We start from the raw sequence: 20,860 nt of genomic DNA, 5'->3' as shown, positions 1-20,860 counted from the left end.
TGGTATGTTTATAGAGTGGTCTTATCTAAGATGGACCTATTGAATAAACTCTTTTCTCTGCTCTGTTAATTACTAATAGCTCAGACAGTAAAGTGGTAAACTCTAGAGTTAGAGATTGTGTGTTCAATTCCTACTCATTTCATTTATCTTTTTGCTTTAGAAATATTGCTCTTATTCTAAAATTATAAATTATTAAATATTATAAAGAACTATAAAATATTTTTAGAACAAAAACATAATTTGGAATAGAAATAAAATATTATTTTAAATCTGAATTAAAAGATTAGATTAATGAAATGTTAAAAGTTAATGATAAAGAGTTTGTAAAAATTAAATGTCACCAACCATGGCCTGAATACAATCTCAAAAAATCGAAGGGAAAACTATTCACATAATATTTTTTGGAACAAATAAATCTGGTTTGTGTAAAGAAGAAAATATTTTTCATTATAATACATATAATGAAACCAAACTTCCAGATATAATATAGCCTTCACAGTCTAATGCACTAAATGAAGCTGATAAATTTGATATTAATATTGGAGAGGATATTTTCAAATATGACCCAGATAGTAAAAATAAAGACAATTTTTCTGAAATGTAGAAGGAATTTGTGAGCAAAATAATCATTTAAATTAGTAAAAGAAAAAGCAGAGACATCTTTGGGAGTTGTGGAAGAAGAAAATGAAGATTTAATGGCTGAAATATGCAATCTTAAAAATGAAATTTTTAAAAAAGAGAACTGCAGAAAGGATAAAACTATAAAGGAGCTGAGAATTGAACAAATAAAACACCACTATGATCAAAACCATTTAGATGTTAATATTTATCTCTCACCCAAAACTATGCTCAATACTGCTACGCAAACTAAAAAAAATAAAAAATTATTAAATATTTATGAGTTTAGTTTATGATGAACTTTGTATACAAGTAAAAAGCTTCAGAAACAACTAAATGAAAAAGAAATTTCAATTGTACAACTAAACAATGTAATTGAAAAACTACAAACTGACACCAAAATTATCCAAATTTTACAATAGTTATCAGAAAAAATAAACATTCTTCAAATGAAACCTATCCTGCAACCATAAAATTTTCAAGCAACAATAAATATGACTTGTCTGCCTATTCAGAGGATGAAGCAGAAAGTTTCTATTAGGATTCCTCTTTAGCCTTGAAAATCCCAACAATAAAGCAATCAGAAAAAATAGAAGCAACAACTACAAAAAGATACAGCTTGTTACGAAGACATCCGATCTGAAGAAAAGCCGCAGTTAGTGGTAGTCTCTGACAAGTAATGGCAGAAATATTTCACACCTTTTACAGCAGAAGCTCGGGAACCAATACAATGTGTCTGTGGTGTCTGCTCCTGGAGGCACTTTTAGTTATGTTTCTGAAAACTTAGATAACCTGACTAGAAAATTCTCTAAAAATGACCATGCAATTTTTTAACGTGGTTGCAGTGACACTAAACAGATGACTCATCCAGAGAACATAGTAAACAGTAAAATTTGAATCCGTAATTAGTGTTGCTTCAAGAACGAACTTGCATACTGTGAGAATACCAGGGCAAGGAGATATGATCTTTGCCAACTTAACCACAAGATTTATATAATTTATATAAACTGGAGAAGGATTACAAAATAAATAATTAATCGTATATAACATATCTCACATTCACAGAAGCTGCTATACAAGACATCGATTACACTTTAACAAAAAGAGTAAACAAAACCTAGTCCAGGTTATTGTCACCAGCATTGCCCACCCAGGACTGGACTCAGAGACTGACACCAACATGAGCAGCGATAGTAGGATTGAGGAGCCAGAGATACTGCAGCTACAACCCAGAGTACCATCCATAGAGTACTCCCCCTCCACTGCCAGGCCTGAACCTAGACATTGACACCAACATGAACAGCGACAGTGAGATCGAGGAGCCAGAGAAACTGCAGCTACTACCCAAAGTACCACCCATGGAGTTCTCCCGCCCGTACCGCCCAGGCCTGCACCCCAAAAGTCTGTTGCAGTCTGCCATAAATCACCCCTAAAAACTATAGACAATGAAATAAGTAACCATAACAATAAAGGTTTTTTATCCCCAAACCATTAACAAATTAGTCAGGTTCTAAACGCCCCAACAATACATAGATTTACAGCCAAATTCTATACTTTATAAATCACACACAAATTCACAGCAAAACAAAAAACATTTGAGTATATGGAGAACAGAGTTACTAAAGGTGATACACTATAACTCGGATAGTTTGAATTCTTAACTCAATATTTTAAATATTAATATTAGTGAACTAGATCCAGATATTATATCTATTAGTGAACACAAAATGTCTAGTCATCACATGTCATGTCTCAAGTTCAATGGTTTGTACTTAATTTCACACACACACAACTAGTGGAGGTGTTGCTGTGATTGCTCAGAAAAAACTCAATGCTATGGAAATATTGTACCAGCTGTTCCATTACTTATCGAAGAAAAAATATTTGAGTGTTGTATAGCTGAAATTAAAACTAAGCATTTAAAATTTGCATTTGTTTACATATATAGAATACCTCAATAATGTTTTGATAGATTGTTCTTGGATGAGTTCAATTAGTTTCTCGATATCATAAAGAATAAGTTGATATATATAAACCATGTAAGAGGGGATTTTGATATAGATGTATTAACAGTATGTAAAGTACGTTCAAGATTTATCGATATTCTCTGAATGCACGGCATGAAGTTCCTTGACAATTTTCTAACTGCTACATCACCTACAGCAATTGATAATTTCATCACAAACATTGCAGATGAAAAGTTGAAAATTAGTGAAGTAATCACAGCAATATCAGATCATGAAGCTCAAATATTAGAAATTTGTAATATGTTGCAATCAAGAAAGTACAGAAACAAATTAGAGATTTTAGTAAAATTAATTTAAATTTATTTATTAAAGACATATCTAAAGAAACATGGTAGGAGGATTATTTAGCTAATGTAGAAAATAAATATGACGTTTTTCATTCTATATTTATGTACTATTTTAAAAAACATTGTTCTAAAATTTGGATGTTACATAGAGAAACAGACAAACATTTTTGGATAACAGAAGATGTATACAAAAACAAATGGAGCTTATAAACATATTACATATTTATAGAAGTACTAAAAATGAAAATTTGAAATAAACAATAATAAAAAAAAACATGGGACTTAGAACTCTTTTAATATAAAAAAAAGATAATATTATGACAATAAAATTTACAATTCAAGCAATAAATAAAAAATGACATAGAATATAATTAATTCAGAGCTCGAAAAACCTCCTGTGTACCCAAAACAAAAATAATATTTCATTGATTGATAAAGATACAGTTGTGTGTGATCCAGTTCTTATAAGTGAATTATTTAATAACTATTTTGTTAACACAGTTGATGTTCAAGTCTTGCCTCACCTTGATTTTGTACCAATGGTATTAATCAAAGGTTGAAAAGCTAGTTGTTAATGATGAACAACAAAATATTTTAATTGATAAGTTTAGGTTTACATTTGTTACACAATATGATGTAGAAAAAAATCTCATCATTTGAAAGTAAATTTTCAGCAGGTTTAGATGATGTCCCAGTGATCATCTTGAAAGAAGTACGGTACTTCTGTCTAAACTTTAACAAATTTAATGAATTCTACCTTAGTCAGGTATTTTTCCAAATAAATTAAAGATAGCATAGATTGTCACCATACATAAAACAGATGCAACAACCCAATTAAGCAATTATAGGCCAGTATCAGTACTTCCAACATTCTTTAAAATTTACAAAAAAGCTCTGTATAATCAGATAATACCTTACTTTGAGAAGAATGAGTTGTTGGACAGCCAACAGAATGGTTTTCGGCCAAAGAGATCAAAAATAATGGCTGCTATAAAATTTGTTTAGAATATTATTAATGCAGTAGACAAAGGCTTTAGGAATCTTTATGGATCTAACTAAAGCCTCTGACAGTGTTGGGCATGATAAACTATTGCTGAAGCTGAGAAATATTGGTTTCCAAGGTAGGGCATTAAAATTGTTGGAATCATATTTCTCTTGTCATAAACAGTACGTAGAAATAAAGTTTAAAGAACAAATTTACATTGAATCAGCTTTTTCATATGATTACAAACAATTTGTTACGGAGTACCGCAAGGATCCATGTTAGGACCTTTATTTTTTGTGCTATATTACACGACTACCACAAGTAACCACTGGTCTAAATAATGCAATATATCTTTATGCTGATGATGCTAACCTATTAGTAACTGGGGAAAATAAAGACTACATAGAGAGCTCAGCATAGGAAAATCTACTATCGCTTACCAAATTATTTATTCAGAAAAAATTTCTTCTAAATTGCTCAAAAACAAATCACGTCTTATTTTGAACAAAGCATCGTAAAACCAACTGGGAGTATAACTTACAAATTAACAACATAAAAATACAAGAGAAGGAGAAAACAAGTTTCCTGGGACTTATTATTGACAAAAATCTAAGCTGGTATGATCATATTATGCACATTAAAAAAAATTCCTCTGGACTATAAGCCTTACAAAGAATGTCTTAGTTGTAATTTGGAGACAATAAAAAAAATTTACTGTGCCCTAGTGCACTCCCATATTCCGGATGGAATATCTGTGTATAGGGCAACCACCAAGGAAAACTAGGATATTGTTCTCAAACTCCAAAAAAGAAGTATTAGAATAATGAAAAAATTGAAACAAATGATAGTGTTAAAAACTTTTTAAATAGCTTGAGATTTTTACAGTATATGGATTTTATAAATATATATATATGAAGTATAAAATATGTAAAAAATAACAGCCCTTCCATGTTAAGAGTGAGCCATAAGTACAGTACAAGATGTGGTATTACACCGGACAAACATAGACTGCAGTTTTATAAGAAAACCGCTTATTACATGGAACATTTTTTAAACTAAAATTCCATTAACAATAACTGCAGAGAAAAATAATACAATATTTACATAAATAATGCAGTTTATAAATATATTAGTTAAGTCATTTTTATGACGCTATTCAATGAATAAAAAGATTTTCAATTTAATACAGGGTGTAACAAAAAGGTTGGGCCTGCTATGCATTTTCAGATTTTATGTGTGATTCTAAACTAAAAATGAAGAATAACTTTTTTCCAATCTCCACTTTGTTTAACCTCTAGCCACTCAATTACCACTTCATTTAGCCTCTAGCTGCCATTTTGTATTTTGTATTAACAAATTAATATCTCTGAAACTAGTAAAGGTAAAAAATCCAAATTTGGCACATAGGTTAGAATAGGTAAGAGGAAAACAAAAATAATTGTGTTATTTTCTTCAATATTAACAAAATGGCACCTGTTGAAAATGTTTAAAGTTAAATAACAAGAAAAAACAAGTATAATTATAAAAAATGTACTAGACCCCAACTATTTGAAGAATTTTACTGCAATTCCAACGCTACTAGTTTCAATAAAATCCGTCAAGGCATAAACAAGCACAACCACTATAAAGGTACACTTGCACAATCTAGTAGCACAAACATTTTGTTTTCTGATAGGCATCAGCTGTATTACGCCAGTTATACAAAATTTACAAGGTACCAACTATTGGTATACGAATTGAGTCGATACTTGATTGTTTATCTACTATAACAAATGAGATTAAGCGGGTGATCCAAAACAACGGATATCCGTTGATTGGCATTTTACCCTGACGTCCTTATAATGCGCATGTGCACTTTTTTATTGTTTTACTAGCCTCCTATTCACTATTTTACCCAGCAGAGATCACTTCTAGCTGGTTTATACCTTCCAGTTGAACCTACCACTGTACACAGCAAAAACCAATGTGTCACTTAAATCTGGGTAACCTTATGGATATCAAGGGGTGGGACATCACTAACCACAAATGTAGAGATTCTGGGGTGCAAGGGTTATTTGATAGGCCTAGTCTACTGCGGATGATGACTGTTGGAATTGGTGGGGTTCGTTCCTTAAGTATCAGAGGTTCTTGCTAGCCTCAACAAGCCTGCTTGGACTGGAGAGGCTGGTTCAGAGCTGACCTCCTCTTCTTCTGGGGGAATATGACTTTGAGATTAGTGCCCTAATTCTTCCTCATGGATCTCGATAGGGGGAGGCACCTACCCCTTACCTTACATATTCTCAATATCCTGTCATTCCGGAAGCAGCACTAAGGTCCTTATAGGACTAAGTGCAATTTCTAAGCTTATTGTCCTAAGAGAACAAAAAAAGCCTTCCATTTTACCAAATGCTTTGTAATTCCACAGACTTGTGTACAAAGACGTATTGCACCAAAATATATTAGTTTGTATAGATCTGACTTTGATTCTCTCAGTCTGTCAAATTGCAATTCATCTCAAAACTGCTCACTGATTGTGACAGATAGCTGTATTTCACTAAGTTGTCAATATTTCACCTTGCTTAATGTTTTTAGGTTAAAACAGTAGTTAAATGTTAGTTTGTCGTTATTTAAGTGATTTGAAAATGAGTAAAATGAATCATTCAAAGTATTTTGCACTTTCACAAATTTGTATGTACAATGGTTAACAATGAATACAAATTAATAATTTATCGATTCTTACCTCTGTAGCTGTAGGCTCCATTTCCTTTATATCAAGAATGACTGCACACTTCAGGGAATCACGAATATTATTTTTGCACTCATTCATCAAATAGGCTGAGGATAAAGTCTTCAGTTTGGTCATGAGGTACTGATCCACCAGTAAGTGAAACCTCATGGCTTGGTCAACATCTAAAAACTTAAGATCTTGCACTCCATAAACATAACTGAAAATAAAATGTTTACATTAATAATTATTGAAATACAAGTATAAACCATTGAAAAAATTTATAAATTGGTTAGTGAATGTTATAAATAATCAGCTGATATAAGTGGCTTGTGAGTTTCAACGAACTATACTACTGGAACGCGCACTGCCCATAAACCACATGTTGTTTTCCGGTCGCACACAGCTGTACGTTTCGGATGTATTCATGGACTTGCAGGCACTTAAAGTGGGCAAGGACTCACCGAGTTGTGCGGCGATCATCGGGACGATACGGCATCTCGCCTTTTCATGCCGAAACAAAAATAATTGTTGTTATTAGCATTGTTGGCAACTCTTCCTGTTTATTATGTCAAGACGTCTGATCTGAGCAACTCAAATAGTTTGTTTTCTTTTTATTTGTCAATGTTAGTAATGTTTGTTATTTCATGACATGGTGAAGAGTTGCTCTGCGTACAACTGCACATGCAGATGGACTAAAGACAGCCACATTTCTTTTCACAAGTAAGTTCTTACTGTATTAACCACGTCAATATTTATTTACAACTTCCAAAATAGTAATTCTCACCAATATTATTTTCTGTATTGCCAAATTATTAACTGGGTTACCCAAATAATTAAAATTATGGTAAGACTGTTAATGAGTAAATTAGCCCAATAAGCTATCGTTTTTTAATCATGAACAATAATTACATAGTTGAGTAAAACAGGCTTATCACTCAATTATTTCATCCGCATTGATCCAAGATATCAATGTTGGCCGTTATAGCACTTATAAATGCATACACATATAAATCATTGCTAAAAACAATATCTACCAACCTACTGTACTCTACTTTATAATTATTGGGTCTTTATGATTTTCAGCTACCTGTATTTTATTATTTGTTAATTTATTTGTTTTAGCTTTCCATTGAATGATGAAAATTTATTAAAAAAGTGGATTACTGTACTGTGACAAAGAGAAAAAGTTGTACGCCAACAAAACATACAAAAAACATTTTATGCAGTAAACATTTTACCGAACATGATTACCATTTAATTTTGCCTGACACACTAAGAAAATGTCTAAAAATTGAAGCAGTTCCAACAATTTGTTATTTTCCATCTCATATACAACAGCCATTGGAGTTTGTACATTTTATGTAGTTTACTTTGAAATAAAATACTGTCAATAAAAAAGTTGTTTTTTTTCACCTGGGAAATATTTTAATGTCTGTAATCTTCGTTTCCGACTTTATAAGTAAAATACCAAGTCAAAATCTCAGTTATTTTGATATTGTACAAAAATCAGTTTTTTTAACTAAAAATAAAAATCCACGGTAAATAAAACAGTTATTTTGTAGCAATAAATAAATTGTGGTATTTAACAATGTTATTAAGTCTAGAAGGCGTTTTAAAGTGATGTTAGATCATTACTATAATGCCAGCCATATGGGCGGAGTGAGTTCTTGCCCATTTCCAGCGCCTGCAGATTCGGAACGTAGCCCAGGATTTCAGCTCAGTTTCCCCGGCCCAGAGCGCGTTCCATTAGTACAATTCGTTGGTGAGTTTAGAATAAATGTCTAAGCAATAAGTGTGTTTTAGTAATCAGCTGTTAAAGTAAACAAAAAAAAACATACTCCTATAAGATTAACATTGGAAGAAATTTAATCGTCCTATAAGATTAACATTGGAAGAAATTTAATCGTCAGATTTATTTCAAATCCACAATCTAGAACTTAACAGTTTTGTATTGATACTAAATATTTATATAAAATAAGTTTTAGATAAATACAATTGCCATAACAAATCATGAAATTCTTTTATGAAATTAGAAAGAAACTGGATAGGAAGTATGTTTTGAGGCAGCATTAAAAATTATGATCGAGTATCATCTTGAACAAGTCACTGATGTGTTATTCTATCGTAACATAGATTTAAATTCAATCAATCCTTCCAAGTACAATAAAGAGTTACCCTAGAGCTTTCCATCCTTCTAAACTCTAACTCATGACGGTGTTATACTATTTTTACATCACTAACTAACTACAATTGTAGTGAAGTGGACTCTTAGAAAAAGAGTATTTTAGGTGGTAATAATTCAACAGAATATTATTCCTTTTTTAAAAACCTTACATTTACATTTATCAATTTTAAGAAGATGTGACAATTCACATGACAAAATTTCATTCCAAACACTTGACACTAACAGCAACTTAAATTATTACCTTTTACCAAATAAAATCTGACAAAATCGATTGATCGTAATAATTTTGGTAATTATTTATAGTTCTCTAGACAATACATCAAGACAAGGAAGAGACAGCCACGATTCAATCTCAGTGATGTAATCCACTGACGTCACAGTGAAATGACAATCTAAAAGATACCAAGTTTCCACATCATACAGTATTGGAACACAGCTTCCAACCTACCTGCAACTAAAACACTGACCCAGATACTAAATCAGCATTGATATTCAGATGCTTTACTGTACACGTATTTGACATGGCAATTGGTTTCTAGTAAACCAAACCAGTTATACAATTTTAAGATATAAATTTTATATTTTTTCAACAAATGACTCAAACTATGTATTTTGCAATTTTTAACTAACACACTGAAGGAAATAGCCAAACCTGCAACAAAAACTGATTTATTTGAATCATCAATATTTTTTGACTTGAGGAACCATCTATTTAGATCAATACACTTACTAATATTTCCAGACCTAAGGAACAACTAAAACTCTAAATGTCAAAGATTTCTAGATGTAAAAATACCATTATAATAAATCTGTAAATATTATAAAAAATAAATAATACCAACGAAATAAAACTATAAGTCTATAACAAGTCAAGCCAAAGTGATTATAGAACATGTAAAAAATGTATGCTATATTCAATAATAAATACAAAAGTATATAATAGAAAAGGTAAAAAAATAAATAAATGTAGCGACTTAAGCAAATCTGTTCTCAATCTGGCACGTTTTCAGTGACATAGGTTAATGCTTTCATTTTTACTTTAGCTTTTTTTCTCAAAGAATAATTCATTGCCATAACAGGCTATAAACTTGTTAAAAAATGTTGGGCCCATATAGCAAAACTGGCATCTGGAGGAAACTGAACTGAAAAGAGGCAACTCAAGTTGATAAAAGGGACCTAAAGTATTCAACAATTTCGTTGAAAATTTTGGTAACGAAATTATTTTTGCAAACAAACCCAAATTTAAAATGAAAGTCAGAGAATTTATCCTGGAACTGCCGTAAAGATAGTTATTCAGAATCTGTATATTATTTATTTTTAATCTTGTTTTTTATATAAAGATCATTTAATTTGTTATTTAATATTATTATTATTGTTGTTGTATTTGTTATTTATTGTTATTATTATTGTTGTTGTATTTGTTATTTATTGTTTTTATTGTTATTTATTGCTATACTATTATTTATTCCCAACCATATATTTTTTTTTAGTTGCTATGTTGATATTAATTATATTTATTTAACTTTTATGTAAACTCAGCCTCCACAACCATTTCAATCAATGTAATATGTGTTGTTTTTTACTTTATTTATTTACATGTACATAGCTTTAGTTACTGATATTTATTATGTTTAAAAAGTAAGTAAAATGTGGAGTAGTATCAGTGCGTGGTTGGGAGGGGAGTATACTTTGGGGTTTGTTGAAGTATGGTTTGTTGAGATAATTTGTTAAATGCATTAAATATATAGATTTATTATTTATTATATTATTTTTGTTGTAAATATTTTTTGTCTGTATTTTTTGAAATTGTTATAGCACTGTAATGGATGTTTATTTATTTAAAATAATGATTATTTAATGAATTCTGATGATAATTTTGACTGCCTACGGAATGTTGTATATCTTTGAAAATTATTTATAAATGGTTAAGTGACACTGTTTGGACTGCCAATATAATAATATAAGGTGATATTTACGATGTGCAATGTGATATCCCGCACGCGTCCTACGCGACGCTTGGGAATTTAAATAATGTAAAAATGCAAACCATTACGGAATAAAGTGTTTCTGACTTCTGACTTCTTCTGACACACACACGCACGCACACACACACACACACACACACACACACACACACACACACACACACACACACACACAATTGAGTCTAATATTGTGCTTCATATTACTGATCATTATGCACTAAATATTTCTATGTCTGAGATTGTTAACATTGCAGAGCGCTCAAAATATTGTGGCTTATTAGATTATGAAATATTTAGGAGGCAGTTACAGATGGCTAATTGGAATGATGTTTATAATGTAAATAATGTTTTGCAATGGTTGTCATTTAATCGACTTTTGATTAAATCTTCTAAATCTAAATGTATAGTTTTTTTTTTACTATCACCCACCAATGAGCATCATATGCATGAATTTAATTTATTTTGTCATAAGCATCAGTGTATTTATAATTGTACTTGTAGTAATATTGAGGTAGTAGATTATGTTAAATACAGGGTGGAGCGCGGTAATTTGCTGATTTGGAAATGAAATAAAAAAATTATGAACCTTAGAAAAAATTACTTTTTATTTTCATTATATTGAACAGTAAGGGAATTTTTAAATTACATGGTTTTAAATAATGTATCTGGCAAATGTCGACCTTCGGCATCAACACACTGCTGCATACGTTTTCTGAAGTTTTCATTAATTCTAACAAGCATGTCGACTGGTATTCTGTCAATTTCAGCCTCAATATTGTTCCTCAGGTCTTCCAAGGTGATGAGACGGTTGATATACACCTTCGACTTCAGATAACCCCAAAGGAAAAAATCGCATGGGGCTAAGTCTGGTGAGCGTGCCGGCCAGTTCACATCACCCCTCAAAGAGATAAGCCGTCCAGGAAACATTTGCCTCAAACAATTCATGGTAACCCTCGCTGTGTGTGCAGTGGCACCATCCTGTTGGAACCATGTATCCTCTAATTGCATTGCCTCAAGAGCCGGATGAAAAAAATCCTGTATCATAGCCAAGTACCGTTCGGAGTTCACAGTTATGGCACGACGGTTATCCTGAAAAAAGTAAGGGCCAATGATGCCTACTCGTGATATGGCGCACCACACAGTGACGCGGTCCGAATGCAGAGGTCTCTGGGGTTTGTTTCACTCCAATAGCGCATGTTTTGCTTGTTGACACACCCACTGAGGTGAAAATGTGCCTGATCAGAAAAGAACACAATTGCGTCACGCGGTATAGTTGCAAGCATGTCTCCACAAGAAGTACGCCGTGTCAAATAGCCCCGTGCTGACAATTGATGGACCACGCACATTTTATACGGGTGAAATCTCAGTTCATCATGAAGAATCCGGTGGAGAGAACGTCTTGAAATGCCAAGAGCAAGTGATTTCTTCCGAGCAGAGCGTTTTGAAGATTGCAGTACTGCTGCTCTAACTCTATAGATGTTTTCCGGTGTTGTAATCATTCTCTGAGGTCCCCTTCGTACATATGATACATTCCCTGCTGTTCTGAATGAAGTTACCGAATTTACAATTGATTGCCGACCAGGAATACGTCCGCGTGGGGGAACAGCGAATCGTAAACGAAAAGCACGCTGCACTGCAATGATCGAGTGGGCATTTGAAAAATACGCTTCAACACAAAACGACCTCTCCTCTCGTGTCCACTGCATGATGGCAACTGGAACATGGAGGAATACAAATCTCCCGTCAGCCACTATAAGCAACGCTCACTCTCCCCTCTATTCGACCAACAGTGCCGCCACAGCCTTTAGTGCAAAAAAGCAAATTACCGCGCTCCACCCTGTATTTAGGGCTACACATAAACACCTTAAATGGGACCATCATATAGACTTTCTGTCCAAAAAGTTAAGAAAGGTTAATTATATACTCTCCCACTTAACAATTTTTGTAAGAAGCGACCAGTTAAAATGTTTACCTTTCATGCTTTGAAAGTCTCATTATGTTTGGATTGATTCACTATGGTGGAACTTATATTACCTATCAAAATAGTGTAATTATGAATCAAAGACATGCCTTAAGATCAACACTACCTCACGATGAAGAATAATAACGAGATACGTAGTAGACGCGTGCACGAGTGTTGCTTGTGAGCGTCAATATACAATGTAAGATGCATGGACAGGATGAGCTACCTTTTTTCTGAAAATAATATTTCAACCTTTAAACAACTATACCAATACTTTCTAATATTGTTTGTTCAAAAGTTTATTGGTCAATTTGAATTTAGGTAAAATAATAGAATGACAAGATCTAGTCAGAACTTAGTACTAAAAATTCTGTTTGTAACCAAGGAATTAAGTCGGCATCAATTTTGTTACATGGGACCTAAAATATACAACAATTTCTTACTACATTGTGAGCAGAGCATTATTTTTGAAAAGAAACCTAAGGTAAAATTAAAAGCACTGGAATATGTCAAGAACTTTCCTCTCGATTGATAATATAATTGGTGTAACGAAATGTCTTGTCTTTATTATATAGTATATAGTTATGAATGTTATCTTATTGTACTATTGTATATGTATTTATTTGTTATATAGCTATTTATTGCACTCACATTATAACTGAGTCTGGCCTGGTTGACGCTCTGTATCTGTCTTATAGTTTATTTTTATTAATTTATGATATTATTATGTCATGCACTGTTTGTTTGCTCTGTAAATGTATGAATTTATTTATTGATCTAGATTGTTAATATATTTATTTCTTTAAATTGTTAATATGTTTTTGATTATATTAATTGTTATTATATTTATTTATCTAAGTTGTTAACATATTTTTTTGCTTATATGAATTGTTATTATATTTATTTATCAAAGTTATCAATGTATTTAATGATATGAATTGTTAATATAATTATTTGTAAAATTATGAATTTGGGTAATTATGTATAACATGCAATATGCATTTTTTGCTATAAATTTTATAGTATGTAGTAAGCATTAGTTAATTTCAATAAGAATCTAGGCACCTACTGCGCCCTGCACGCGTAGTTCTGAGCCTTGGGGAATGAAAGTGTATGATATTGTATTGTATTTTCCTGAATAAAGTGATTTTGTACTTGAATATGCACGCACACACACACACGTGCATGCAAGTGCCCGCAGGCACACACACACTGTTCCAAGCCGTTAAATGAAAAGCAGAGATTTCAGTGATCTTGGTAGCTTAGGGATATTTTAATTGAATATTCGATGCTTACGAAGGAACTTTGATGAACTTGTGATTTATTTAAATGGTTTGTTAAATCATTACAAAATTATAGTATTGACAGAGGTGTGGATAAAGAGTGGAGAGGAGATGAAGTGTCGATTGCCCGAATACAACCTAATATTACAAAATTGACCAGAAAACCAGTCAGGTGGGGTCGTTATCTACGTGGACTGTGGCCTTCGCTGCACTCACCGCCTTATCTTGCTGTCCACTGCCGAGATTATTAATATCAAAATCACAGTAAATTATAATAATACACTTATGGACATTTTAATATATGGTATCTATCGTAATTGTAAATTTTTATTACAACACTTTAAAACGGACTGAAAATATTTTAAGATTATCCCATAACCCAACAATTGTTATAGGAGATTTAAATATTATTTGTAAAAATATTCAGTGGTGTAGTGGGTCCAGAGCGGCGCTCCAGCACAGCTTTAAGAGACGGAGCTGTAAATTGGAGCACCACCCGTCTGTAAAGAGTGGTAGGCGGGTGACGAGTTCGATAATGAAAAGACCAGAACAAACCCGCATCACTTATATGTTCGTTGAGTGGTATCAAGATAAATGTAGGCGCAGTTCAATAGACAACTCTTGTAACTCGCAACAAAAATGCATAAAAAGTAGGGTGCTCTCTCGCACTCTCCCTCTACCCCTCCCATGATAGGTGTGCCAACCCCCCCCCATCTCCTACCTACTGACTGCAGGAAGTGTATACGTATACAGATAGGTCGAGACTTGTTATTCGCGTTCCCGGTCTCTATGTTATTGTGAGTGCTTGTATTGAGCTGTTATCGTCGACAGTCTTAGTTGTAGTGGTTGAGTCCTCTATAATACATTTGTGAAAGCCTATTATTAATCTTTTAATTATTAGTTTGTGAATTTTGTGAAGTGATGGAACCAAAACCTAAACAAAAATATATAACATTTTAATATTAGTCATTTTTTAGTGCCCCTAATATGACTGACTCAAATTCTGTTCCTGGAACACCAAATCCAAAAGCTAAAATTAAAATAAGTAACCTCGCTGAGCCTGATAAAAAGGAAGTTGGAGCAGATGACCCCCCCCCCCCAGAACACAGTGGCCTAAAATATGGACAGAAGATACTATGTAGGAGAGAAAGAAAGCGGATAGACTCAAAAGAAGGTAAATTAGGCTGTAAAATTGGTTTTGAAGTCGGTAATTTGGGAGCCTACAAAAAAGAACATGTTTCGCTTTCTTATGAGTGACGTTCGTACAAAGTTTGTTTTTATGGCTCAAATAGAACAAATCAACTCAAATCTTTGAGAAAAAAGATTATTGAACATAAACAGTCGAAAGCTCACCAAATCGCTCAAAGAATTATTGACAAATCAAACAAACATTCGATGCCACAAATAATTGATCAAATGAATCAATTTCAGCTCGATTCAACTAAGACTGTGTTAGATCGGCATATTTTATTGCTCAAAATGACCATCCGTACAGCGACCATTTCGTATTGCTTGAGGTACAAAAACTAAATGGGGTAGATATTGGTGTAGGCGCAAGGTGAAAAGCGCAAAAACAGGTACTATTTTGATGAGCTCTGTACTTTTTGATGCAAGAGCAGTATCCAACGAATGGCCATACTTGTTGCTATGACAGTGGTGTGTGCGCCGTGGCTGACACACATAAGAACAAAAAAGAACGTTGTACACTTCTAAACGTTTTGTCAGTCTTGGTGTCTGTAATTAGTACTGGAGATTTGAGGTTATGTTACAGGCAGTTTATTTTGAAATGACAAGACATTCATAAAAGGTTAAGTATAACCAATCTAAGCAATTTGTTAATGATCTCTATTGAAGGTACTAATAGAAAGGAATCCATTTCAATGAGGTTTAATTGTTGGTGTTTACACAACAAAGAAGGCTATAGATTGAATGATGGTAGGGCCTAATTAGTTTTTTAAAGATAAACTGATCTTAAAAGTACTTGTTTTACTAAAAATAATCGTACTGTTTAATTTAACTTTTTATTTTGAATTGAAAGAAGACATAATTTTATATATATAAAATATATAATATAATTTTTTTTACAATAAATTTAAATTCACAAAAATCTTTTAATTATTGAGGTGTTGAATATTTTAAAACAGTACATTTTTTATATATAAATATTGGTTCTGGAGGCTTAAGTATTATAGAACTTCCGATTGTTTTTTTATAAGTATTATTGTAATCTCTGTGGAATAACAATTCTATAAAATAATGCTATAAGACAAACATTTTTGCTAAAAAGTCTGAAGAACTTGTAGCATTATTGTTAAGAAAATTTTCATCTCATCTTAACCCTTTTAATCCCAGAATTTTTTCAGTGACCATGTGAAAAATGCCAGCCTGTTTACAAAAAGTACATGCGAAGAATGCCAGGCCCTATTTCCATAATTTGACAACTATTTAAAAAAAATGCATACCGTTTTTATTTATTGAGGAAATTATCCATTGAGGTGTTGTTTTTTACGTAATAATGTTGAGTGTTTAAATAAAATGAGTATTACAATGTTTAAAAATTTATATAATTTATATTTGTAAAAAAAAACAAAAAATAAAAAAACAAAAAGTTAAAAAAGTGAGTTTGAACATAAAAAAGTATTTTTATTATTAGCCTTAACTAAAAAGTAGTCACTGGCAATTGTACTATATTTATTTGTTAACACACACACCAAATTTGAAGAACTTACTTTGAAAAATAGAGAAGTTACAGCATTTTATCAAAAACCTTGTAAAGTCCACATTTTACAGTAAAATTCAATAAGACATATTTTGGTCAGTTTCATTCAAAATCACTTTATTTACACGTGTTGTTTAGCCCAATGTATAAAATTGTTTGTTGAAATAATAAAGAAAGTAGGTTACATAAAATTAAAACTAATTATTTACAATATAGGGTACATCATTTAAAATTTTTTAACACTTGTGTTTGCAGAAGCCCAAAGTATGAATCTCCCACTTTTACTCATGGTAAAATCTATTTACAATCATCACAAAACTAATAATGATATATAAGCAAACTGAAATAAACAAAAGAAAAGCACGAATAATTCCCATTAAAACATAACCTAGCAACAACGTATTACCACAGCAACCAAAGACGCTCACTGAATGATTGGATGTAAATGAGGTTGAAAACAGCTTATATACGTCATCACATGTTGAGCATAGAGTAAAAAAGATTTTATTGTATCAATAGTAGTAGTGTCTAGATACAGTATGCAAAGTTTAGTGGCATTTGGTCAATAATTAAAACTACAATATAACAAAAACCGGACGAGCGCCCCCAGCGCACGTCGGCGTTCTTCATAAAACCTAATGACGTGCGCTCGCGGCGCACGTTGGCATTTCTCGAATAAACAGTGACGAGCGCTCGCGGCGCACGTCGGCATTAAAAGGGTTAAACCCTGGGTACATGCAAAATATCTAGTCCATAACTCAAAAAAATAGTTAAGGTATTCTGATAATATAGGGACAACCAGAAGAGGAACAGTGCCAGCTCATCTACTGATAGCAAAATTTACTAAATTACAAGTATATACCTTACTATCATTTGTTCCCGAGATGTCCTATGAAAATTTATGTTTGGAAACATTAGGAACCTAGGTTGCCGTACCAGACCGAGAAATTTTTCAATATGTAAAAATCGGGTATTTTCTGCACCACAGGTGACTTAGGAATACGATTCTGGGATTACACGTGCCAAGAACATAAGCACATGCATGTACACACATTCTGCACCACAGGTGACTGAGGAATAGGATTCTCGGATTACACGTGCCAAGAACATAAGCACACACATACACGCATTCTGCACCACAGGTGACTTAGGAATATGATTCTGAGATTACACGTATCAAGGACGTAAGCACATGCATACACACAGTCATTTCGGATTATGGTAATTTGAGAGCCATGATCATCCTAATTTAAAACATCTTCTGAAATTTCCACCATGAATATGATTGGATCAAACCAATCACTCAAACTCTGTGAGACTCTCAGCTGATTCATCAGCTGCAGTTTGACAGATACCAAGCAAGGTACATTTTAAAGAAATTTTCATCAGCTATTCCACTAAATTTACTCGCTGATGAGGGTATTTAAAAAAAGGTCCAACCCAATCAAGGAACAACATGTGATAAGAACAGAGTTCATGTAGCACATCACAATGTATTCAAGCTATGTTTAGTTCTATCTAATTAACATAAATAAATAACATTAGTAATATATAATTTAACATATTAGTTAAAAAAAATTAGTAATTTGCAATATTTGGAAAAGGCTGATATTTTATATTACCTCAACATCATTTTGAAGACGTCTGGTTCATGATTTGGGATCTCAATATTTTCCTCAGAATGTTTTTCTCTCATATCAGTCTCCAGCAACATTGCACGGAAGACTGGACTATAATTTGCGAGTAATAGCTTTACAGTACTTATTTTTTCCTGAAATAAACATTTGTTTTTAAATAACAAGTTGGAATGTTTATTACACAACATAATGTATTGATTTAACTTAGAAAAGTTACTTTAGAATTTCAAAGAATACGCATCAGACATACATTCATTAATAAACCAATGATTGATTTCTCACAGTATATATGAATAATCAATTAAGGAATAATGAGAAAATAATTTCCGACTATGTTTATTCATCTTAATATATAAATCAAATAATTTACTCGAACATAATGGTTAAGTTAAGATATGATAAACTATAAGTTAATTTATATGTGTAACTTCAACTGGCTTGCTTAGTTTTTCTGGCCTAAAGTACTACAGTAACCTGTTGTTATACTCCAGTTGAGTTTCATTTGTTACTATTTATGGCTGGAGAAAAACTGATACATTGAAAATAATATGTCTTAATTTTTGTTAACATGACCTTTAATTACTAAGTTTATAACATAGTTTAAAAATATCTGAACTTGATATAAAAAATACAAATTCTAATAGCCATGACGCTCCAGGACAGGTTCAAAAATCTCCAAGAGAAGAGTCAATCAGCTGTGATTATTATCCTAAAATCTCAGAGCACATTAATGATTCATACCATGAGATTTCATTGAAAACTCACCTCTGCATGTGTCCTGTTTCACACTTAACAATATAAAGTTTGATGTGGCCTCAACAGACAGCTTCACCTGAATTTTGGTACACAGACAAAATGTCCGGTAATACCTTTAAAGTTCAAATCAGAGTACCAAAGTTGGTTTAATAAGTAATCAATCTCTGAGACACATCCTGTACCCCTTCTTTGAACAAATTATCATACTGCCTCCAACAGGAGCTTCATTTGAATCTCAAACCACAACCTATTGGTAAAGAATTCAATTTTGCTCCAAAACAGATGGTGATTTGGAGAAAACCCACATCTGTAACCTACTCCTGCCGTACTGCTTTAGAACATGTTTTATTTTAGTACACTCAACACGTAATATTCAAATGGATGAGGTACACTGAGGGTGAAATAAAAAGTTTCAGGATATCACGTGTTGTTAGCATTTTAATCCTCACTGATTAGATTTTATAGTGCAAAAGGTTGAAGACTGGGAAGATTTATGCATTATAAAGGTTGAGATTTAATGTTTTCAACCTGTACAGAAGAGACTAACTTTGTTTGAACGTTAGTCTCAGTACATGATGCCCAAAGTGTACAAGTTGCCTATGCATCTCTGCAACATTACTTGCCCGAGTAAATTTAGAAAATATTTACATGATTGTTCTGAGCAAAAGGCATTCTTATTCTTTAACAGAATGTTTAGAATACCAATAATAAAATGTTTTATACTTAATATAGCTAATATACTTATATGTTCCAGTTGCTAATTAATGTATTACATTTATTGTTATTTAATTTTAATGTATATTTTTAGTATAGTACTGTAGTTTAGTTTTGAAGTTGAATGAAAATCACCTGTTAAATAAATGCTTCAGAATAAATAAATGAATAAATTCTTACAGTTTGGTAACCACACATAAAACAAGTAAATAGCAAGGCAGCAGCAAATCACAATCTTTCCGCATGTAGGCCATGCTAACAGATTATTTCAATCTTATAGCACTGTGTGCCTGTACAAGTACTACACAGAGACTAAACAATCTTTCCGCATGTAGGCCATGCTAACAGATTATTTCAATCTTATAGCACTGTGTGTCTGTACAAGTACTACACAGAGACTAAACAATCTTTCCGCATGTAGTTCATGCTAACAGATTATTTCAATCTTATAGCACTGTGTGTCTGTACAAGTACTACACAGAGACTAAACAATCTTTCCGCATGTAGGCCATGCTAACAGATTATTTCAATCTTATAGCACTGTGTGTCTGTACAAGTACTACACAGAGACTAAACAATCTTTCCGCATGTAGTTCATGCTAACAGATTATTTCAATCTTATAGCACTGTGTGTCTGTACAAGTACTACACAGAGACTAAACAATCTTTCCGCATGTAGGCCATGCTAACAGATTATTTCAATCTTATAGCACTGTGTGTCTGTACAAGTACTACACAGAGACTAAACAATCTTTCCGCACGTAGTTCATGCTAACAGATTATTTCAATCTTATAGCACTGCGTGTCTGTACAAGTACTACACAGGGACCAAACAATCTTTCCACATGTAGGTCATGCTAACAGATTATTTCAATCTTATAGCACTGTGTACACAGGGACCATACAATCTTTCCACATGTAGGTCATGCTAACAGATTATTTCAATCTTATAGCACTGTGTACACAGGGACCAAACAATCTTTCCGAATGTAGG

At 32.5% G+C, this 20,860-nt stretch overlaps 1 protein-coding gene across 1 annotated transcript in view; it reads right to left on the bottom strand.

Moving 5' to 3' along the window:
• LOC124357863 (BTB/POZ domain-containing protein 6-B-like) overlaps positions 1–20,860 on the bottom strand; it is a 35,283-nt gene that overhangs the window by 8,793 nt on the left and 5,630 nt on the right. Inside the window, exons 3-4 of the mRNA XM_046809948.1 lie at positions 18,382–18,530; positions 6,637–6,841 (exon numbers count right to left, since the gene is read on the bottom strand). Coding sequence (XP_046665904.1) covers positions 6,637–6,841; positions 18,382–18,530 — 354 coding nt within the window. The remainder of the gene's footprint in view (positions 1–6,636; positions 6,842–18,381; positions 18,531–20,860) is intronic.

This window comes from Homalodisca vitripennis, chromosome 1 (assembly GCF_021130785.1).
Source record: "Homalodisca vitripennis isolate AUS2020 chromosome 1, UT_GWSS_2.1, whole genome shotgun sequence".
Taxonomy (NCBI): domain Eukaryota; kingdom Metazoa; phylum Arthropoda; class Insecta; order Hemiptera; family Cicadellidae; genus Homalodisca; species Homalodisca vitripennis.
The sequence above is the reverse complement of the archived record's forward strand: the minus strand, read 5'-3'. Positions and strand labels throughout refer to the sequence as shown.